This window comes from Xenopus laevis, chromosome 3L, assembly GCF_017654675.1.
Source record: "Xenopus laevis strain J_2021 chromosome 3L, Xenopus_laevis_v10.1, whole genome shotgun sequence".
In the NCBI taxonomy this organism is placed as follows: Eukaryota; Metazoa; Chordata; class Amphibia; order Anura; family Pipidae; genus Xenopus; species Xenopus laevis.
In genome coordinates this window covers 26,315,084-26,338,350 of record NC_054375.1, presented here as the reverse complement: position 1 = coordinate 26,338,350, position 23,267 = coordinate 26,315,084, and the positions used below count along the sequence as shown (strand labels likewise).

At 38.9% G+C, this 23,267-nt stretch overlaps 1 protein-coding gene across 4 annotated transcripts in view; it reads left to right on the top strand.

Annotated features, from left to right (window-relative positions):
• Positions 1 to 23,267, top strand: part of sgcd.L (sarcoglycan delta L homeolog) — a 339,284-nt gene that overhangs the window by 207,143 nt on the left and 108,874 nt on the right. For 3 of the 4 annotated variants that reach the window (XM_041586050.1, XM_041586049.1, XM_041586051.1), the window contains one exon: positions 12,291 to 12,476. In XM_041586050.1, the coding sequence (XP_041441984.1) occupies positions 12,291 to 12,476 (186 nt within the window). Of the gene's footprint in view, positions 1 to 4,614; positions 4,846 to 12,290; positions 12,477 to 23,267 lie in introns of those variants that run through there. The other variant, XM_018251981.2, reaches the window with a different exon arrangement.

The window sequence follows — 23,267 nt, the reverse complement described above, 5'->3', positions numbered from 1 at the left end:
ACATACATAAAGTTTTTCTACTTAGCAGGCACGGAACAGGCAGTACACGCAGTCTGTGAAGCCACCAACTTCTGCATTTTGTTTCCATAGTTACACAATGCTGAATCTGCCAGTTTGACAGCCTAGCTCATTGACTGCTGCTAAAAAATCTCCGATGGTACCCTTGCACAGACCCAGATAGCTGTGGATCTGCCTTGCTAAGTTCAGATAACTGCCACTGAACTGATTAAAGACAAAAGTGCATGTCAAAAAATCAACACATGCTTTATGCGAACACTTCCCGATAATACTAATGCACCCAACTGTTTCGACGATCAATTCCTTTGTTATAATAAAGAGCAGAGAACAGGAGTTCAGTCCCAAGTGATACCAAAAGCATATTATTGCTTAGTAATGGTGCAGCTCTTTTGCAGCTTAGAAAAGGAATCATATGTCAGATTCAGGAGCAGAGAAACAGCCACAGTGTATCATTATCAGTGTTTTCTGCTACAACTACTTATTGTTGTTGTATATGTTTATATATATATATATATATATATATATATATATATATATATATATATATATATATATATATGCAGTAGTAATGGATCAGCACACTCATTTTAGAAGTGATTAAAGTGTCTTTATTGGTAACACAGCATTGTTATCCGACGTTTCGGTCCCACCTGGGGACCTTTCTAAAGGTCCCCAGGTGGGACCGAAACGTCGGATAACAATGCTGTGTTACCAATAAAGACACTTTAATCACTTCTAAAATGAGTGTGCTGATCCATTACTACTGCATATTATGAACATTGATCGTGCACCTCTACTCTATTGGAGATCGAGTGCGGACACCCAAAGCAACTCTATATATATATATATATATATATATATATATATAGTAGTATTGAGGGGGAATCGCAGCCAGCACGCAGTACACAGTTTCTTAGAGAAAAGTCAATTTATTTAGAAACTGAACTCAAAGCAGCTTTTCCTCAGCAGAAAGAAAATAAAAATATAGCAAACAGCTTACTTCAGCTGCTGAAAGTCCTTTGGTTTTCTCAATGTCCAAAGTAGGCCTGGTCAGTCCACTTGAGGCCAAACAATAAAACCAGCACTGTCCAATATCAGCCGGCTTTCTTTCACAGTTATCTGTACACAAAGGTTTTAGTCCTTTTAACACACTCTAGAATCTAGAATTGCGGCACCATCATGCTCTTGCACCTGTGCCTCCTCCTTATGCAGAGTATACCTCTGCTGCATTAAAAGTCAGGTGTACCTACCCCATACCTTCCCTCCCATTCCAGAGTCCGGGCCCTGAAAATCTGAGAAAACACAACAACTGGTGTTGCTGCCAAATAATGCCCAGACTCCTTCCCTGACACACACATTGCTTAAAGGGACCACAGCCCAAATAATGGGGAAATATACCTCCCGTCAAGGACCCAGTCCTGGTGTCCTCTACAATATATATATATATATATATATATATATATATATATATATATATATTACAGTAGGAACGTGCACATTAGCAATAATGATTGCCGGATACAAAAGGATAATCTTAATATCATAATAATAATGTGAATGTCTCTATGTGACTTGGAGCATTGAGTGCATCAGTAAGCTACTGGTAGAAGGTGCTGGGGGCTTGGTGAGATAAATAGAAATGGTAACAGGCTATAGAATAGGAGGAAAGCAAGGCAAATGTCAGAGATGTATAAATGGAAATAATAAAGAAGGAAATTATATATAGGTGTGGGGGGGAAGGGTATACTAGTGCATAATGAAATCTCTATACAGAATGTCTGTGATGGATGAAGAATGATTCGGGGCTTCAAAGTATAGATGTAGCCAAGAGGTATTTCAGACTATGCCATATACTTCTCTGTAGCATAACCTTAATAGCATAGCTTTAACTCCATCTGTAGCCAGAAAAATAAAAGAATATTAGATAGGGGAGGGAGGAGGAAGGAAACTAGTAAGGAAGGAAGGGATGGAAAGAGGGAGGGAGGACGGAAGGAAGGAAGGACCCATTGCTCACTTTATACTTATGAGCAGACCTATTGGACCAGATTCAATTCAGTGAGAAAAAGTTATCTCATGGTTTATCACTCATGGACAAGATTTAATTTGAGGAGAACATTTTTTCTCCAAATTCAGTTCCAGTTTCTTCTCATAGACTTCAATAGAGTCTTCACGTGATAAACTGTGAGAGATGATATGCAAATCAAACTGAATCTCGTCCATGATTTTTCACCTTTTTTCTCACTGAATTGAATCTGGTCCATTGGTAGTAGAATTTAAATACAGGAAATGGTTTTCCCATCGCCAGTGTCCTATTGTTTGAACCAGCAACTGATTTTATATTGACAATACCACTGAATTAGATTCTAACATTCTCCAACTGAAACACTACATAATGATTAGAAATGAGTAGAGAATACACTGGCCCAAATTTATCTCAACTCTTCATAGGATTTTTACCATGCTCTTGATGATAATATTGACTCCGAAAGATGCATTATTCAGCGCAATTTAGTTTGTGGGTCAGAAAGGAACAATTGAAACAATTAAAGGTACAAGGAAGATGGGCAAGAATATACAGCCTGGAAAGTTTCTGATATCTCAGCTAGAAAGGTTAGCAAGTCCTTGTGCTATGATTGCAATGCTTAGAGTCTAATGAGTAGAATGTGTAGGATAGATTGGTTAAATTTCTTGGGATACATTAACTAGATAGTGCCTAATTAATAGCATGAAAGGAGTTGGAGTGTGCAGAAGAAGAATAAACTGTATAGAATGGAGAGAACGCGTTGAATACGTGCCTAGAATTTGCACAATATCATATGAGATATACTGTGCAGAAAGGTTACAGATAAATGTTTATATTTTTCTGGATAGAATGTGCAGGGGAGAATACAAGAATCTACCAAATGCATGGGCTGTGCAGGATACATAGTTATAACCAGATACAAGTGTTGACACAATGCTGGAATATGAAAGATTACACTGTGAATAGCTCTTTACTGCACAGGATACACTGTCAAATTGTATAGGAAAAAATGAACAAACTATGCTGGGTGCACTTTTATGTTGCAGGCAAAATACTGGAATTGTTACAATGGAATTGTCACATTGTGCACAATACACTGTCCTATTTTGCTGAATAAAATGTGCAGGTAGAATATTAGAACAAAATGCTAGACCACACTGTTACATTTTGCTGAGTAGAATGTACAGGCGGAATAGTGTTATATATAGGATGCAATGGTAATACTGTAAACGATGCATTGTTAAATGTTGCTGAATAGAATATACATGGAGAATACTAGAATATAAGGGACAGTGAGACAGTGTTATGTGGTGTTAGCTAGAATGTGCAGACAGAATACTAGAATATACAGGATGGAATCATTCATTGTGCTTTGCTAAATAGAATGTGCAGGCAGAATACTATAACAAAGTTACACCATACAGCATGTAGTGTTACCTTTTGCTCGATACAATGTGCAGGCAGAATACAAGAATATATAGGACAGACATGTGCAGGATGCACAATTCCAGTTACTTGCTACATAGTAGAAGTGAGAGAAGAAAGTTCATTTTGACCTTTAATTAAAGAGGAAAAAGGAGCACGTTGCTCACTGCTAGTGATGAGTGATTTTTTTCAGCAGCCATGGATTCAAGGCAAAATTCTGCATTCCGTCATCTGTGAGTTTTTTGTGAAACTGCGGCAAAAATTTGCAGTGGAAAAATGTTCCGCAACAAAAAAACCTATTTGGACAAAAAAGTTGCCATAAGAAAAAATGCCCATTGACTTTAATGTAATTGGACAAAGAAGTTGCCATAAAGAAAAACGCCTATTGACTTTAATGTAATTGGACAAAAATGTTGCCATAAAGAAAAAACGACCAATGACTTCAATGTATTTGGACAAAAAAGTTGCCATAAAGAAAAAACGCCCATTGACTTTAATGCATATGGAGAGAGTAAAAAATTGTTGCACATTGTTGTTGCAAATTTTGACGCCCATTCACATTCGACATTTCGACGAACTTTGCTCATCGCTTCTCACTGCAATTGTGATTATAAATAAGCCCTCATGTAGATTGGGATCCCGTCAAGAGGTTCAGGGGAATAAAGTTCAATAACAGCTGAAGGAAGGCTCCAGATTAAACATCTTTACATGATCTGTGTAATATTTACTTTTGCCAACGATCTTTTGGCACAGCAGTGAATTACTTTTGTGGCCTAGTTGTTCGACTACAACTCCAAGCGTTCTGTAACTATTAATAATATGTTAGGGGTATACTGAGAGCTATAGTTAAACAACGCTGTTATGGGATGGTTGCGTCTTACAGGAATAAGCGTCACAACAAAATACAGATCCATCCAGAGCCAATGATCTAAAGAAGAAGCCAAAAGTCACTAAATCTGTGCAATTTCCTCTCCACTACACAGCGGTGCTGCATGTTCATTACATGTAAACATCATGTGTACAATTCTGAGCATTACCATCAGGGTTCTAGAGAGGGAAAAAGAGGAAGCCCTTTAATGTACAACATGTGTTCTCCCACCGTGCCCGCAGGGGAGTGAGTGCAAGAGCATTGCTGCGGCCTGCCACAGTCTCCCTATTTAATATAGAGGCTGAGAGGCTTCAAAAGAAAGAGGGAATGCTGTCCAGGAAATTCTTTGGGGCTGGGCAGGGACTTGGCTGCAAGTTTGTAACTGGAAAATGTGAGACAGACAGAGAACACTGAGAGCTCAGGCCTGTCGGATGTGTATGTGGGGGAAACCATAGGATTTCTCCTAGCTTCTTTATTTTGCTGGGTCCCGTGTTGCTCTGGATGCTGAAAGGTAGGAAATACTAGGGGCTTTTAATGGTGTATAGGGATCTGTGTGTGCCATCTGTGCTTGAGCTCTAACACTGTACATATATATGTATATATATATATTTACTGTATCTACTGAGCAGGCCCCTCTTTCCTTACTCAGTATTTGTGTGCAAATATGTGTTTGATGTGTACACTCTTCTATTGCACGTCACTATGGAATAAGTCGGGGCTTTATAAAAAGGTGTTAATGATGATAGTGATAGTAATTTATCCCATGAGCCTGCAGAACAGTGTCAAAGGACGTCATTATTCAGGTTACGCTGGGCAAAAATGATGGCATTTTGTGAAGCTTTTGCCTGTTTTTTCTCATATCATCACACTTGTTTACAAAATGATTGCAAGTAATCCAGTGCAAGGTGAAGAGTGCAGCGCTAACAGACTCAAGGCAGTCCTGCCATATGAAGGTTGTAAGTATAGGGCTCTCCTGTGCTTTGCAGGCCCCAGTGAGGGGTGTTAATATGGCAGACCCTGCTGCTGCAGGAGCCCCAGTTGGTGCAGGGGCCCAATGAGGCCATAATTCATATACAATTTCATATTATTGGTAAAACAAGTCAACCTCTAGACATTTTGAGGGCCAGAAAAGTAATTTGCTGTGGGGCCCAGTCATATCTAGTTACACCACTGGCCCCAGTGCTCCATGGACTGCACATCTGAGTGACATGTAAACTAGGAGGCACTCATGTAAGCAAGGAGACACTCATGTAAGCTAGGAGACACTCATGTGCTATCCAGCCCTTATGAATTCATGCTGATGAATGCAGGCAGACGAGTGAGGTGCAATGCTTTGTGCTCCATTTTGAGTGTGCAAATAACTGCAACAAAATAGACTTGTTTGTGCCTTTTTTTTAGTACCTTGCACCTACAGCCCTGGCCCTTCCACCCCAAAAAGCAGCTGGGTCCGTTCACTCTGATATTATACTCCTAACATCACCTGTTCTTCATTGGTCTTAGGAGGAGAAACAGCTATCTCATGCCCATTTCACATCCTAGAAGTTTATATCGCATACAGATGACTGTATTTCAGTTGCTTTCAAGTTTCAAGTCAATCAAAGGGAAATGAAGAAACATTTCTCACGCTGACCTTCATTTAGACTATTCCCTTCTGCGTAGAAATATGGTCTGACCATATGAGTGCATTTGTCACGACACAAGCTACGCAGCTGTTGCAGGACGTTCCAAATGTGTCGCTTGCTGCTAGAGTGCATGTACAGTTCTTTCTGCTCAGGGTCTAACCCTCACACCCCTCCACCCTCTTTAACATGCTAAAAATAAGTGTCCCTGTTCCTAAAATACCTGCATTACACTGCACTGGCAATGCCTTGTGATGAGAGGAAAGCTAGTGCTAATATGGTATCCTCACTGCGGAGTTGGTCATTTACATTCATCATGGTTTTAATCATTTGTGTTCTATGGATATGGTTAGCCAGGTTCACTGCAGCTAACTGGCATCTGCATTAACATGTATATCAATGAGATTTAGCTGCAGGCATAAACATAGGCAGGTGCTTGGTTGGCACATGGTCACTGAATGGGCACAAAGAAAGTTTTCATTTTTCTTGTGCATTGGAGATAAACTTTAATGGGATGGACTCACAGTGGCCACACTAATGGTACTGGTTGGAGATTTAATACAGGCACTTTAAACTTCTGAACTTAAGCATTTAAAGGGGAAGTGTTAATCAGTAGGAAATAACTTTATCGTCCAGCTCTGACAGCAAACAAGCATCAAAGCTGTTTTATATAATGATGCCCTAATAGAGCAAGGGCACAGGGGATGATTTAGACAGTGGGCTTATATCCTGTGGCCATTAAACATTCAACAGACATCCAACCCTCCTTCATTTCTTCAGTGATCTGCAATCATAGATGCAGTCGCTTTCAAGTAATTATCACTTGATCCTGAACTGGCAGTATCAGATGGTATAGTTTTTTTTTTTATAGGCTCACAGTGGACATATGGATGGGCCAATGTGAATTCTGATAGAATAGGGATCCCCAGGGGGCCCCCGCCATGCCCGACACCCCCTACAGGGGCCGCCACCACACACCCACCCCCGTATAAACTAAACCTACCTTCAGTGCGTCGAGGGAGGGAGATAAACAGCCCGGAGGAGTGCCGACAGGGTTTTTCCCAGTGTTCCGCCGGCCCAGTCTGACCCTGCCCACTGGGGCAACACTGCAGTGGAAGGTTTATATCCCCTTTAACTCAATGCAATTAGCAGATTTGCACACTAGGAAAAGGTTGCTTGTCAAGCTGCAATTTTGATGTAGCATGTAGTGATACAGAATGTATAAATACAGGTATGGGACCAGTTATCAAGAATGCTCGGGACCTGGGGGTTTTCAGGATTAGAGCTCTTTCTGTAATTTGGATGGCCATACCTTACGTCTACTAAAAAACATTGAAATATTTATTAAACCAAATAGGCTGGTTTTGCTTCCAATAAGGATTAATGATACCGTAGTTTGGATCAGGTACAAGCTACTGTTTTATTATTACAGAGAAAAAATAAATAATTTTTAAATATTTGGTTTTTTTGATTATAATGGAGTTTATGGGAGACCCTTCCGGTAATTCTGAGCTATCTGGATAACAGGTTTCCAATATCTCTATATTTATTATGGTTTTGAAGATGAGCCACTAGAGAACCTGACATCCTGGGCCCTCTTTTACAGCAATTGAGTATAGTCAGTGTCAAGTTGCAGAGGTTTTAATGTAGGCTCACAGTGGACATAAGGATGGGCCAATAGGAATTCTGAGCCAAATAGGGATGACTGCAACGGAAGGTTTTTGTCCCCCGTTAACTCATAAATATTGATACAATTTGCAGATTTGCCACCAAGACTAGAATCAGCATTGGATTTAGTTAGATACCATTTGTACAAAGGAAACCAGTGGTATCCCAGTTTAATTTAATAATTATTTCCTTTTATTAAATATAGTAGCACCAACCAACAAAAAAGCATTTTATGAAGATTTTACAGCATTCACACCGGTCTCTGGCCCAGTGGGGCTTACAGTCAATTAAAAATTAACCTTCCTGTATGTTTTTAGAGTGTAGGAGGGAACCTACGCAAACATGACAGACTATACCTTAGTCAATTCTGTATCTATTTGCTAAGCGTCATTCCTCAATGCAGTTGGTGCAGCATAGCTAAAGATAACCGTGATTCACAGCTAAGGCTGCAACTCCAGTTCCTAATGAGTTTTGAGCAAATAATTTATTAGAAGAACTCTGTGCCCATCCATTCAGCTTAAGAGACGAAGCAGATATGTGCAGGGAAAGGGTAATTCAAGTACTGAGAAGGTTAAGCTTGTTCCAAGAGCTTACAGCCTAATAGCATGCCATATAAATGGGCTTTTGTGAATGATGTACCATGTAGTGATACAGGTACAGCTGACACATCTTTCAGCCACTGAATGGTAAAGTGACATTGTCCTACTGTTTATCTTGGGTCTTCAAAACGCTGAAGGACATTTCAGTACAGGTATGGGACCTGTTATCCAGAATGCTGGGGACTTGGGGTTTTCCAGATAATGGACCTCTCCGTAATTTGGATCTTCATACCTTAAAGGTACAGTCACATGAAAAAGTGAAAGTGTTTTAAAGTAATAAAAATATAATGCAGTGTTGCCCTGGTACAAATGCTGTGTTTTCTTCAGAATCATTACTATTGTTTATATAAATAAGCTGCTGTTTAGCAATGGAGGCAGCCATTCAAAAGAGAAAAGGCTCAGGTTACACAGCAGACAGAGCAGCTTTTTTTATATGAACTATAGTAGTGTTTCTGAAACAAACAGATCAGTTTTACCCAGTGTCTGATTGGGACACCAGGGGCCCACCAAAAACCCTTAGACCAGGGGCCCACCAAAAACCCTTAGACCAGGGGCCCACCCAAAAACCTTTAGACCAGGAGCCTACTCAAAGTATTATTTTCTTCCTTTACTTACTCAACCTCTATTCTCCTATTCTCTTTTCTTTACATATTATAACCTATTATTCCATCTATTTAGCCTCTTTATTCTCATAGAAATAGGGAGTGGCCATGAAATAAGCCAAATATTTAGAAGCAGGAGGGCACACTGACACCTTGGCCCACCGGGAGTTTTCCTGGTACCCTGGTAGGCCAGTCCGACACTGGTTTTACCAGTGCAGGACAACATCACATTATATTTTTATTCGTTTAAAACAGTTTCATTTTTTTGTGTTACTGTTCCTTTAAGTTTACTAGAAAATAATTTAATCATTAAATAAACCCAAGGATTAATTATATCTTAGTTGGGATCAAGTACAAGGTATTGTTTTATTATTACAGAGAAAAAGGAAATCCTTAAAATTTTTGATTATTTGGATAAAATCGAGCACATGCGAGACAGCCTTTCTGTAATTCGAAGCTTTCTGGATAACAGGTTTCCGGATAATGGATCCCATAGCTGTATTATATTCAGGTTAATTTTTGGAAAGAGCCAGTTCCAAGCAAAATCTGCAGGTTGGCGGGTGGTAGCCTTCGCTAACAGATGGGGCTACATTATTGTTTGCACTGGACTCTCATTTGTTCTCCCTGCAAGGCATGATGGGTGTTTCTATATTTTATTTATTAATACAGTGAAAAGTGTTTAAGTCGCTTTGGTTGTGCTGACATGATGTAGTGTAGCAGTGATTTCTTCTCTGTGTTATTAAGTCATGCAAATTGGCAATGTAAGATGAATGAGAGAAGTTTGAGAATTAAAGCCATTGTACCCTGAGACAAGCACATTATCATAATATTCACTATAATATACTGGCTGGTCTCATAGCAATGAGTAATGGAACCTCATCAGAGAGTCCACGTTCTACAAGCTGAGTTCTGAACTGGAACAATTACATAATTGGTTTGGGGTCTTAATGGTTTATTCACTAATATAGGTGCAAAATATAGCAGTAGTTCAGAATTTAGTTTATTTTGGAATTTGTTTTTTAAATAAATTCTTAGGATTATTAATGGGCGAATTTGTCCTGAAAAATTTGTGAAACACCGATTTTGACGCCGGCAACAAAATGGGCGCTGGCGTCAAAGTTAATGCCGGCGTCCATTAAAGTCAATGGCGTCCGTTAATCAGAGCTCTGATGAATTGCCGGTAGCTCTGGGCACAAAACACGCGTAGGCTGATCTGCACTATTATGTGCCACCGTTTGTCAGGTTGTTTGCTTAAATAAAGTCATATTTGATGAAGCAATATGCGCCTCCTACTTTATCCGGCTGAGCGCCGGCAGTGCTGCACTCATCGTGTCCTGTGAAGAGTCAGAAGAAGAAGGCAAATAAATAAAAAAACTATACATAATAAAAAATGATATCCAATAAAAAAGTTGCTTGAATTAGACATTCTTTAACATACTAAAAGTTAATTTAAAGGTGAACCTCCCCTTTAATAAAGCCCATTTGGCGCATCATCAGAAAACTTAAACTCTTGCATATTTTCATGCTGTTTGCTGACCTATAATTCTGCCCATAAACACTCATTTAGAAGCATACGCTTTTTTGACATGAATAAAATGGCCCAGATTTCTCTGTTGGAGAGGGGGGAACTCCGGCAAAAAGCTTTCCTACAAAAGGTCTGGAGAGAGGAACATCTTAGTGGCAGAGGCTTCTTCCTTGAATGGAATGTGTAACATAAAAAGCACAATTTTAATATTTTATGCATCATAAAAAGGTCTGTTAAGCAATGCATGTATTCATGCTTCGAAATGATTTATTCACGACAGGCCTGGTTTTAATGTTCTGCTTACTTGGTAAACCAGAAATAACTGGTTTTTGTACTGCTGCCCACCTATTCCCTTGTCCTAGGCAACATCTGCCTTTAAAAAGAAATCAGCAACCAATCAGAACTGCAAGCACATGGCAACAAGTGCAGTCCATAACTGAAACACAAAGGCAGGAAATGATGCTTCAAAAATTATATATATATATATATATATATATATATATATATATATATATATATATATATATATATATATATATATATATATATATATATATATATTAAAAACGGTAGCCAAAAGTACAAAGTCCAAATTCAAGCCCTTAAAGGGGGATGTTCACTTTACACTTAACGTTTTACTATGATGGAGACAGTGATATAACAGTGTAATATACTGTATCAGCTAATTCATAATTGGTCCTCATTTTTGTCCTTAGAATGACGAATAAACAGTAGTGCTTCTGAACAGAGAAATAAATAGATACAGGTGGGAACGCATGGACCTGTATTACCTACAAGGTCTGCCCCTCCAGATTAAGCTGGTCGTTTATTGATCCAAAAACCAAATCTGAATTAATTTGCTTATTAGCCTTGTATTGGTACTTTTATTTTAAATATATATACTGTATATTGTGAGTCATTCCTTAGGCTCGGGTAACTGACAGCAGCTCAGGCCTTGTGCTGTATAAAGAAGAAGGGCAGCTACTGGTAAGCTTTTTCAGAGACACACTGCTACCAGGCTATGATCAGTGTTGGACTGTGGGGGTCTTTGCCCACTGGGCTGCTTTATCAGGGGCCCACACGAAACCTGGGCCCCTGACTCTCCCCCTGCCCACTTCAGGGCAGCCGTCCTTAACCCGTCTCCACCCGCCCTGACCAGCGCATACCTCCAATTTTCTACTATCGGTCAGTGGGGAGAAATCTCCAGGAAGGTCAGGCAAGTGGGAGCGGATCTGAGCCAACAGGGCCCACCATGTTTTTTTTCCCGGTGTCCTGCTGACCCAGTCCAAATCTGGCTATGATCACTTTTGTTTTGTGCTAGGTTGGTAGTCAAGGAATATTTGTGTTTATCCAGCTGTGTAGTGGGGACCTTTACGTTCACTTTAAGAGACCAAATGATGAGATGTGTTCTGCAGCAGAATGGTCAGCCTGCTCCTTCTCTCCACTGTCAGATTCAATGATTCCTCAGGATGCGGTTGCCGTTCCTCAGGGGAAAAAAACCCACTGTCAAACCTGCTGCTAAAATGTACTTTTGGAATTGCTCCATCTGCACTCTCCACCCATTTCTCAGTAATAACGATCATAGGGTGCTATCACTGGCCTGCCTGCTCCTTTATTTATGTTGGTTAAAGGCTGGAGTAATTAGTGTAGTACAGAAAGCGTGGGAGGTCACAATTCTATATATGAGGGTCAAATCAGTTTAAAAGGTATCTAGCCACGGAGGGGAAATGAGCAATCATATTCTGGCTGCAAAGTCCACATCCAGCTCAGAACTCATTTCATATTGAATAAGATGCTGATTTGGAATTCACCTGGCAGATTCTGTCCTTTGTACCATTTGTTTGCAATGCATTGTCAGGGACATTCGTACAAAGATTCTGCTTTTTGTTCCTCCTTCAACAGTCAGAATAAATCTTTTTTTTAATATCCTTTACTATACACAGATGCCTCAGGAACAGTACGCTCACAGGAGCACGCTCTCCAGCAATGAGGGGCCACACGTGTACAAAGTGGGAATATACGGCTGGAGGAAGAGGTGCCTGTATTTCTTCGTGCTGCTTCTTATGATACTTATCCTGGTGAACCTAGCCATGACCATCTGGATCCTCAAAGTCATGAACTTTACTATTGTAAGTAACCATGGAAACACGATTTGGAACTGAGCACAAAAATTTAGGAGGATTTGATATAAAAATAAGATGCATTATTTTGAATTATTTTATTTTTATCAGTGACTGTATAAGGCAGGAGGTACCATCAAATAGGCAGGTTTCAGCAGCAGTGACTATGGGGGGCACCTCTTGCTGTGATCTTGTAGCTTGAGATGCAGAAAGTCCAGTCAAAGGGTTATCATAAAGTAGGAGCTATTCACAGCAGTCAGTTGGTTCCCACCCCACCGTAAGATGCAAAGAATTTAATTAAATATGTATCCGACCACATCAACGATGAGGCTGAGCACATCAGGAAGGATGCTACTGAGCAAGTAAATCAAAGACTTATCTCCAATAAGAAAATGTGCTGGCTGTAGCAGGACATGCTTTTTTTTAACAGAAGGGGAATGGGGTCAATCCTGCCGAGGGGTTATATGACTGCAGGGAGTATAGGCTAGATGTTATCTCTCACAATAAGCTGAAATAGAGTAAGGCAAGGTTTTGGCTTTGGGGCTCACAGGTGAATGACATGAGGACAGTTTTAGAGATTTGATACAGTCTGAATGTTTATCTTGCCAGGGGACAAGAACAACAAGACTTGAAACGTAGAGCAGGGATTTATATAATGAGCAAATAATTATAGCTGGAATGCTAGGAACCCACATGGATATGTGAGAATGCAGCTGGAAATATAAGAGTGGCATTGGCTTCTTTGGTTCAAGCTCCCCTTGGAGGTCCAATCTTTGATCAGGACCCCTCTAATTCACAACACGGTTACAGATGGGTATCAGCCACTGAGTCATATTTCCAAGAATATCTAGTATATTTTACCCCAAATCTCACCCTAAGCTGGGCTGACAGGGCTATCTAGGAGAGCAAAATCTCCCCAAATTTCACCCTAAATGGCTTTCAGATTAAGCCCACCTGCCACTGCTCCAGATCTTCCAGGGGCAATCCTACAGTTCTGGAACCATGGGAATAGAAGGAACCTCAAGAGATATGGAATGCTGGGAAGGAATATTTTTAGGAAATGCTATGGTCCCCAATGGTGGAAACATGGAATGTTTTGACAAATATTATGCTTCATCATGAAAAACTGGGACCCCTGTCCGATTTGTCACAGTAGGGAGTGCTGGGAGTACAGATAGATATGATAAGTCAATGAATGCTGAGAGCACAAGGGTTATGTTTAAGCATAATAAACGCATGGTTCAATAGTTATATTACAACAGGGAATGATGGTAGAAGACATGGATATGCAACAGAAGATAAAGTTGAGAGTAAGGATAATAATGTTACCCCAGGGATTCCTTGAAGTACAGATGGATATGTTACAGCAGAGAATTCCGGGATGGAAGTGTTAGTGTTGGAAATGCATAGACCAATAAATATTTTATAGAAAGGGATGCAGGGAACATAGACATATATTATACAAACAGAAGATACTGGGTTCAGGGCCAGATAAATATTTTACAGCAATGAGTTTATTTTCCAGAAGTCAACAGAAGGAATTCTTCTGATAATCAGTTCCCATCATGCCTTGTGCACATTCAAATATCTAATAGGAAAACATGTGTAGAGACCAACGAAGATATGTTTTAATATTTCAAAGTGAGGGTTTCGGAGTGTCATCTAGTTCCTGGTCCCATAGTTACTCATTACTCTTCATATTATCCTACTATTTAAAGGATCTTGCGCATTTTCATGGGATTTTTGGGGACTGAAAAGCTTGTGTATCCACAGTGGGAACATCAATGTTTAAAGATTTAATAGCTGTAAATCAACAGAAAAAGAAACCCTTATATTGTTCACTGGCATCAAATCGCAGAAATGTAAAGGATGCAGCCATATTGTTTAAGCCATGTCTACTTGTCAATAACGTCGATCATGCATTCTTGGATTATTAGCATCACTTCTTTTATACAACAACTGAACTGGTAGAACAAGGAAAGGATTTCTATACAATATCTCCTGCTCAGAGTATTTTTCTAATTATCAAATGACTGTGGGGGAGAGGTGATCAGGAATCTACTTCTTTACAGGGGGGCATTACTACTTAAAAGACACCCAAGAGGTAACACATGAAGCTATTTAAGAAGCTGGTTAATGAGTTAACATAATACTACACAAAACACTGCATGACGCAAGGGGGGTATTTTCACCCCCCTCCTCGAGGGTGTAGAAACAATGCACAAGCAATGAGATTCAGTAAGGATTTTGTGCAAATATCATCATTTTCTGAGTAATCCCGCTGTCTCTGCAGGGAGCATGCCTTGCTTTGTAATTAAAGGCTTTTGTGCAAGGATGTATTAAGAACAAATGGTTTCATTTCACCTGGCGTCCTTTCATGTAGACAGTCGATGCACCAATGGATTACAGTATCCCTGGCATTAGGGGAACGTTTTCCGTTTCGTGTCTTATCATTCCAAAGCTGGAAGGGACAGAAAGAATAAATATGTATCTCACGTGCAGCTGTTAATATTAAACAATGATCTCAGCTGGAGGACTCTCAGCACTAAACCACAATACTACAATAGCTTGCAGGAGGTTGCATTAAAGCAGAATTTGGAATAGTCCTCCACAGTCTGGTTAAAGGGATACTGTCATGTTTTTTCAAAACGCATCAGTTTTAATAGTGCTACTCCAGCAGAATTCTGCACTGAAATCCATTTTTCAAAAGAGCAATTTTGTTATATTCAATTTTGAAATCTGACATATTGTCAATTTCCCTGCTGCCTCCAGTCATGTGACTTGTGCTCTGATAAACTTCAATCACTCTTTACTGCTGTACTGCAAATTGGAGTGATATCACCCCCTCCCTTCCCCCCCAGCAGCCTAACAACAGAACAATGGGAAGGTAACGAGATAGTAGCTCCCTAACACAAGATAACATCTCCCTGGAAGATCTAAGAACAGCACTTAATAGTAAAAGCCAAGTCCCACTGAGACTGATTCAGTTACATTAAGTAGGAGAAATAACAGCCTGCCAGAAAGTAATTCCATCCTAAAGTGCAGGCACAAGTCACATGACTGGGGCAGCTGGGAAACTGACAACATGTCTATCCCCATGTCAGATTGCAAAATTGAATATAAAAAAATGTGTTTGTTCTTTTGAGAAATGGAGCAGCACTATTAACGGATGTGTTTTGGAAAAAACATGTTTTTCCATGACAGTATCCCTTTAAGAATTCCACCATTAACATTAAAGGGGCAGTACGCTTCCTTGTTCAACCTAAGTTCAACTAATATTGTTATTTATTGAGCTAGACAAGAACAGAGACATCGACATCACTTTCATTTTCCCACTTCCAGCTTCTTGCGTGCAATTGTTGGAGAAGGAAAGGGTAGTTTATTAGATTACTTGTGCACAGATAAACCCTCAGAATAATGGACTCCTGTTATCTCTAAGACACTGACAGATGCTAAAATGAAGTAATGGGTGGGACTGTTTATACAGAGGTCATCTCACTTTAACTAACTCAGCTACTTACGGGGAGCGTAGTAAAGGTAGAGATAAAACAACTGTGGGAGCCTGAAATTGCTGTTAGGAGGAGATCAACATGAAGGCTATGTAAAGTGAAATTTAGGGAAAATGTATTTTACTTTCCTAGTTATACCCAAAAGCTTGGCTTTAAGATCATTTAGGACTTGTTTCTGCTGCCCTAGATATTTGAGATAGTTGATATATGTCTGAATTATGTTTGGATGGCTAATGATATATGTTAACTTGCTTTGATCTAAGATGTGGATTGACCAAATACCTAACATCTAAGGGGGGTTTGAGTTGAAAAAGTCTGATAACCACTGATCTAGTTGATATAAGGAACTCATCCTTGTCAGTTACTCAAAGAAACTGAGAAACAGGGAGGTAATTGCTGTAGTAACTAGTGACAAGGAAATTTTATTGGCCAGGCATGAATTCGCGGCGTATTTCCACTCTTGGCCATCTGCAAATTTATTTGCGACACTGCAGCAAAAATTTGCAGCTATAAAAAAGTCACCATGGCAAAATTGTTGCAGAGACTAAAGAAAAATCATCTATTGACTTCAATACATTTGGAGTGAGAAAAATTATCACGCGCATAAAAAAACGTAGAGCATAAAAAAAATGTTGACATCTATTGAATTCAATGCTTTTGCTGATTTTTCGCTCATCGCTAGTACACTAGTAGGTATAGGATCCATTATCCAGAAACCCGTTATCCAGAAAGTTCTGAATTACAGAAAGGCCGTCTACCATAGACTCCATTTTATCCAAATAATCCAAATTTTTAAAAATAACTTCCTTTTTCTCTGTAATAATAAAACAGTAGCTTGTACTTGTTCCAAACTAAGATATAATTAATCCTTGATTGAGGCAAACAGCCTTTTGGGTTTTATTTAATGTTTACATAATTTTCTAGTGGACTTAAGATCCAAATTATGGAAGATCCGTTATCTGAAAAACTTCCCTGAGCATTCTGGATAATAGGTCCCATACCTATAGTAACAATTGTTACTGGTTGATCAAATAGATTGCTGGGTGGGTTGAACCTGTAACAAAAATTTTATAAAAAAATGCTCCTCCATATGTGGGTATGTTTTGGGTAATGGTTATGCCATTTGATAGAAAAAAGAGCAGCTTATGGAGCATCAAGAGTAGAGTATTTAAAAAAAAGATATACTTTAATAATCCATATTAAAATATAGATATTTCAGTGTATCAGCATTTTGAAAGATCGTTCGCATTACACGTTTCATGGCGTCTCACCACTTCATCAGAAGCCCAGAATTTCTATGGAATTGGTCCTTTTGGGGGAGGGAAATTACTTTTAGCACGGAGGTGAGTGCGTTGAGAGAAAGGTGATGCTCCCCATGTTTGTATTTTCCACTGCATTATGCCATTTGATATACACGATATGAAAGGTACTATAAGAAGGCAAGGCCCTGTAATTGCATTTGCAATTATTTTTTGGTTGCTTACTTTGGACATTGGGGGAGCATGATTAGAATTTTATTGAGCGTTTATATCCTCTTAATGTCCTGCTTCCATGGAATGCATATTTATAGTGCCTTTTCTGTTTGTCTGTATGTTGCACAGAATATATATGGATCTCATTTTCCAGGCCCAGCCTGATATCTGTGTTGATAGACTAAGCTGTATATTAAGGTAACTGCTGTTGAGTGGTTTGGAGCCAAGTGTTTGAGGCCTAATGCAGAAATGCAGTAAAAAATTGTTTAAATTATTGAAAAAGGAATGGGAGTATTATATGGCTAAATTCCCTTCAGTTATTTAAATGCGTAAGCTTGGAAAGGCCAATTCCTTCTGAAGTATTTTAACCTAATAAACTATATTTGGGGAAATGTTTCATAAGATACATTTTGGAGTAAATAATGTGCCTTATTTTCTAGCCATCCATGTTTGTGTTTCATTAAAAAAAAATAGAAAGTGTATTTTGTATGACTAAGGAGGAAATGCCATCTTAAAGGGATACTGTCATGGGAAAAAAAAAAAATTCAAAATGAATCAGTTAATAGTGTTGCAGAATTCTGCACTGAAATCGATTTCTCAAAAGAGCAAACAGATTTTTTTTATATTCAATTTTGAAATCTGACATGGGGCTAGACATTTTGTCAATTTCCCAGCTGCCCCAAGTCATGTGACTTGTGCTCTGATAAACTTCAATCACTCTTTACTGCTGTACTGCAAGTTGGAGTGATATCACCCCCCTCCCTTTTCTCCCCCAGCAGCCAAACAAAAGAACAATGGGAAGGTAACCAGATAGCAGCTCCCTAACACAAGATAACAGCTGCCTGGTAGATCTAAGAACAACACTCAATAGTAAAAACCCATGTCCCACTGAGACACATTCAGTTGCACTGAGAAGGAAAAACAGCAGCCTGCCAGAAAGCATTTCTCTCCTAACGTGCACAAGTCACATGACCAGGGGCAGCTGGGAAATTGACAAAATGTCTAGCCCCATGTCAGATTTCAAAATTGAATATAAAAAAATCTGTTTGCTCTTTTGAGAAATGGATTTCAGTGCAGAATTCTGCTGGAGCAGCACTATTAACTGATTCATTTTGAATTTTTTTTTTTCCCATGACAGTATCCCTTTAATGTAACCTAAAAATATACTAATCTATTTTGGGGTTTATCTATTTTAATAGATGTATAGTCTTCTAATACTTCTGGAAAGCTGCGGATTATTGGTGGTAATTTATAAATAATGAGCAAATTTGCGCCTGGGCAGTAACCCATGGAAACCAATCAGATGCTTGCTTTCATTGTTCTACCTGCAGCAGGCTGAGGAATGCTAATCACTGATTGGTTGCTATGGGATACTGTCACACTACAGGTTTGGCCAGTGTTTATAAATGAGCCCTATTGTGAGCCGTCAGCCTAAGAATAATAAGGCCCTGGACACGCATACAGCGGTCAGCTTTTTAAAAAACTGATGTGCGAACTGCAGCGAAGATCCGTATTTGTGTCCATGTACTAAGGGATTGAAAAAAAACACAGCAAAAGATTGGTTCAATTGCCCTTTGGAGGTCCACACTTTGGCCGTGGCCCTGTTAGCTTATATTAAGGTTACAGATATACATTGAGATAACACATTGGTGTATCAGGCATTCAGCTGTAGTTACAAGGAACAAGGATATCTTCTGGGAGGCTATGGTTAATAAGAAATGTACTGAGCAGTCAGCCCAAGAATAATGAAGGCTTAGGCAAGACTGAAACAACAAGTTGAACTGGTAACATCTTCACGGGAGCTAGAAAGAAAACAAAGCAAGAGATTTATACCTATTTCAATTAGATTAGAAGTTGTATGAGTTTCTTGGTTCAAGGTCCCTTTGGAGGACCACACATTGGTCAGGGCTTCTGTTAACTAATAGCCACCAGCCCAAGGATGTCTAGGACATCAAATAAGCTTTCACCCCAAATCTTATCCTAACTAAAATTTCAGTTACTCTATATCTAGAAGATCAAATGGTTATTCTTCTAAAATCTCACCTTAATTGGCCTTTAAGCCGAGTCTGCCTGCTACTGCCCTAGGCATGCCAGCCCTTCAGTTCCCCTGCAAAAATCTCTGCACTATTGTGCAGCCCAATCAGGTTGGTTCCGATAAGTGGTATCCTAGGAAAGAACATTATTAAAACTGGTCTCAGTCTGACACTGTCTCCATTTGACATCATGTGAGTTGATTTGGGACTAGATTATTGTTACAGTCAGACATGGAAAATTAGTGGAAATAGCACACTCATGCAGATAATTGCATAAATATACCAGAGGTATGGGGGTAATCATGGGGTAATTCATCCTTTATCATGAGCATGGCTTTGTGCCATTCTAGATTATTCTACTAATGGGTAAGTGTCTTTTTCCTTACAGCTAGCCTTTATCAGGGTAATGAGCTTTGTTTGAGAAATTCTCACCACAATGAAAAAAAATCACCCCCTTTGTTCCTTTCCCCAGGAGAAAATTATTATTTTATTTTTCCAGTGTTATCCTGCAGTAATTTGAATTCTATCGGCTAATTAATTTTCATTTCCATTACATTTCTAAACAAATTGTTCAGCTACTGCTTGCTAAGAAAAACATAAAAAGGAGAAAGGCGCTCATAAGAATCAAAGGAAAGTTCATATTGATGTGCGTTTCTCCATTTGAACCCCCTGTCTTCTGCAGTAATTGGTTATTTCTGTCATTTTAATTAAATGGGCTGTAATGCAGCATTTATCAATACCACTTATACCAGTGGTGCAGACTTTCTGCACATGTATGGGATGTTTTCTTTTTTTCACTGCATTTATTGCTTTATCATACAAAAAGATTACGCCCTCCTATAATACACATTTGTCAGACATTTTGCCCTAAGGTTTGTCTGCTAAATTGTGCATACTACTATGGTGTTGCTAGGGAATAAGAAAACCTAGTGAGTAGCCATTAATATCCCCGTTTCACTGGTCATGCCCCAATCATATTATGCCATTCTTTTGGGGTGCTTGACCACACCCCTTCTTACCTTGATGTCAGATACATTTTAAAGAGGTTTAATAACTGCGACAACAGTGGCTCTTTAAAACAGTTTCCTGTTTGTTTGCAGGATATCAAAACAGTCTTTCAGATGTTTATTTCAAAATGGTACAAGATATTGTCCCTTCATAATATTTCTATAGATACTTCTTTTGATGGCATTAGGCACAGGCAGGGTATCAAGAACAATAAGTGGTGTAGGAAGTGTTGAGTCCACTCAGTATAAGGTTCTCACAGCAGTGCTCCTCACAAGATCTCTCTATCAATGAACATGACCTCTTCAGTCCTATCCTGGAGGGTGACACCCTGGGCTCAAAACCATTCTGCTTTCCACATTGGAGCTCTGGCTGCTATAACTAGCCCTAGCCTGACTGTCACTTCTAGAGTGAGACCCTAACAGAGATCCTTGCATTAGCTTCTCCTACTGAGGTCTCCTACTTCAGGCTCTGCAGAACTATCCACCCCCTCAGCAAGTGATGTCCATAGACACTTAATAATTGACAGTCATGACTAATAAACAACTACCAAGTAATCTTTAACCTGGAAAGAAAAACAGCTCCCCTCTTCTAAGCTTGAAAAGGCCTCATCCAGTGCTGGGGTTAACACGTAAGGCAACTTCTCTAAGCAAGGGTGAGCAAATATACACAGAAGTCCATCAATAAATTGTCTAAATGCAAAGAACATCAGATAACTACCAAGTATTTAGACAGCCATTAGTGGGACCCAATAAAAGGCTCAATAACATTTAGTTATAACACTTCCATCATCAATTTTTCCATAATGGAAACCAATGGCCTTTATACATTGTGGTATTCTGACAGATGTAGCCTATAAACTTCATAATTCTAAAGATTCAAAGCTACACAAGGATTTATTTAAGTGGAGAAGAATGAAGAGAATCAGGCATTGTGTTTCTGAAATGTTTCCACAAAGTGTTTGGCCACTCTACAATAGCAAAGATTTTTACAGTTAGACCTATGACCCCTCCATCTCATGTCCCTGCAATCTTTTAATGGAGGTCTGAGGGCACATCCATTACCCTTTTTCTACTCCCTCGGGGACCATGTTTGATAATGCAATGAAGGTGCAAAGCTTTATACATTTTCTATATTATATATATATATATATATATATATATATATCTATCTATATATATATATATATATATATATATATATATATATATATATATATATATATATTATATATATAGAATATGTCTTTCTAGTACAGTCCAAATGCCTTAAGTTCCTGTCTTAATAGGGTCTTGATACTGTCTTGCTACTGATTTCTTATGCTTTTTGTATGCTTTGCCTTTCACTGCTGTTTTGAGCTAGGTTGAAATGCGAAATATTGTTTAGTCCCCCATTCTTTTAATATTCCATGATGTCAATGAAAAAGTAAAGCAAACAGATACCAGTTTATAATTAGTCCTGAAGAGCCATAGAGCAAGAAGTTACAAAATCCAAAAAGTCCTTAAGAATAAAAAGACCAGAGGTATGGGCTAAAGTTTCATGAGTTTTGATCTTGGGATGTTGGAAACTACTGTAGTGTGGTCTAGAATATGCAATAGACAAGCATGGACCATGAATCAAGGTAATTATGCAGAGAAAGGTGTTATTGGCCAGAAATATCAAATGTTATCATAAAGAACCCAATGTCTGCCAAGGTCCATGCTACAGCGGAGCTGTACTAACACCAGGTTTAGTTGATGTTTGATCAAAATTTACTAGGGTACCTGAAGCAGCAACATATTTTGAAGCCACTTTCAAAATATATCAATAAAGTCACCTGCTTTCTAGTGGAGCATAAAAAACAGGAGACTATGGATTTTCTCTCTTGGTATGGAGGAATTTTACAAACCATTCAACCACCTTCAGCCCCACATCAATTAATTTATGCTGTCCTCACCTTACCCAACATCTAAATTGCAATGACTTTCCCTTCGGGTCAAAATGGAACCTTGTTCTTTCAAGAAGTAAGAGTACTGTTCGTCCCTTATGGAGCTTGCATTCTGTACCTCGAAACTCTTTTATTCTGCATATATTTCTTATGGCTTGAGCAGGGCTGGCAATCGGAATTAGGTGTACATAATATGTAGAAGGTAGAAGAAAGACTTATGCAAAAGTGATGATGTTGGTGGAACCAAAATGCAGCGGTCATTCAGAGGTGGGAGGAGAATTTTACCTTTAATAAGTTTTTACAATGGATGCCAATGAGAAGCTTGTCCTAAGTATGTGCTTTTTTTTAAACTAGAAAATGGTCTAGAAATGTTAATTTGCCCTAATATTATTAAACACCGAATCAATTGTCTTGTGGTCACTTGTTCACCATTATTCCCAGGTCTTGACTGTACCCAATAAAATCTTATGAGCTCAGGATGTGATAAAAGCCAATCACAGTAGCTCAAATGCAAAATGAAAACCAGAGAATGTTGTTTAAAAATTCCGTTTAAAATTTTCTCTCATACTAAACAGATGCCTGTTTCTGGGCAATTTCTCTTTTTGAAGCTTTTGTGTTTTGGGCTTAAGCTGTACTGTGCAAACCATATTATGTTAAAGAACATTTAATCAGCCGCAAATAGGAAATTAACGAGTGGGTAAATAGCCGATGATGAATTCTTATTACTATTAATGTGAGAAAAAAGCTTTTTAGATTTGAATAACTAAACACATTTTATGTGTAATTTTTCCCTTAATAAGGAACACTGCGTCCATGTTACCTTTCACGGAGCGCCATTACTTTCTCCCACTCTG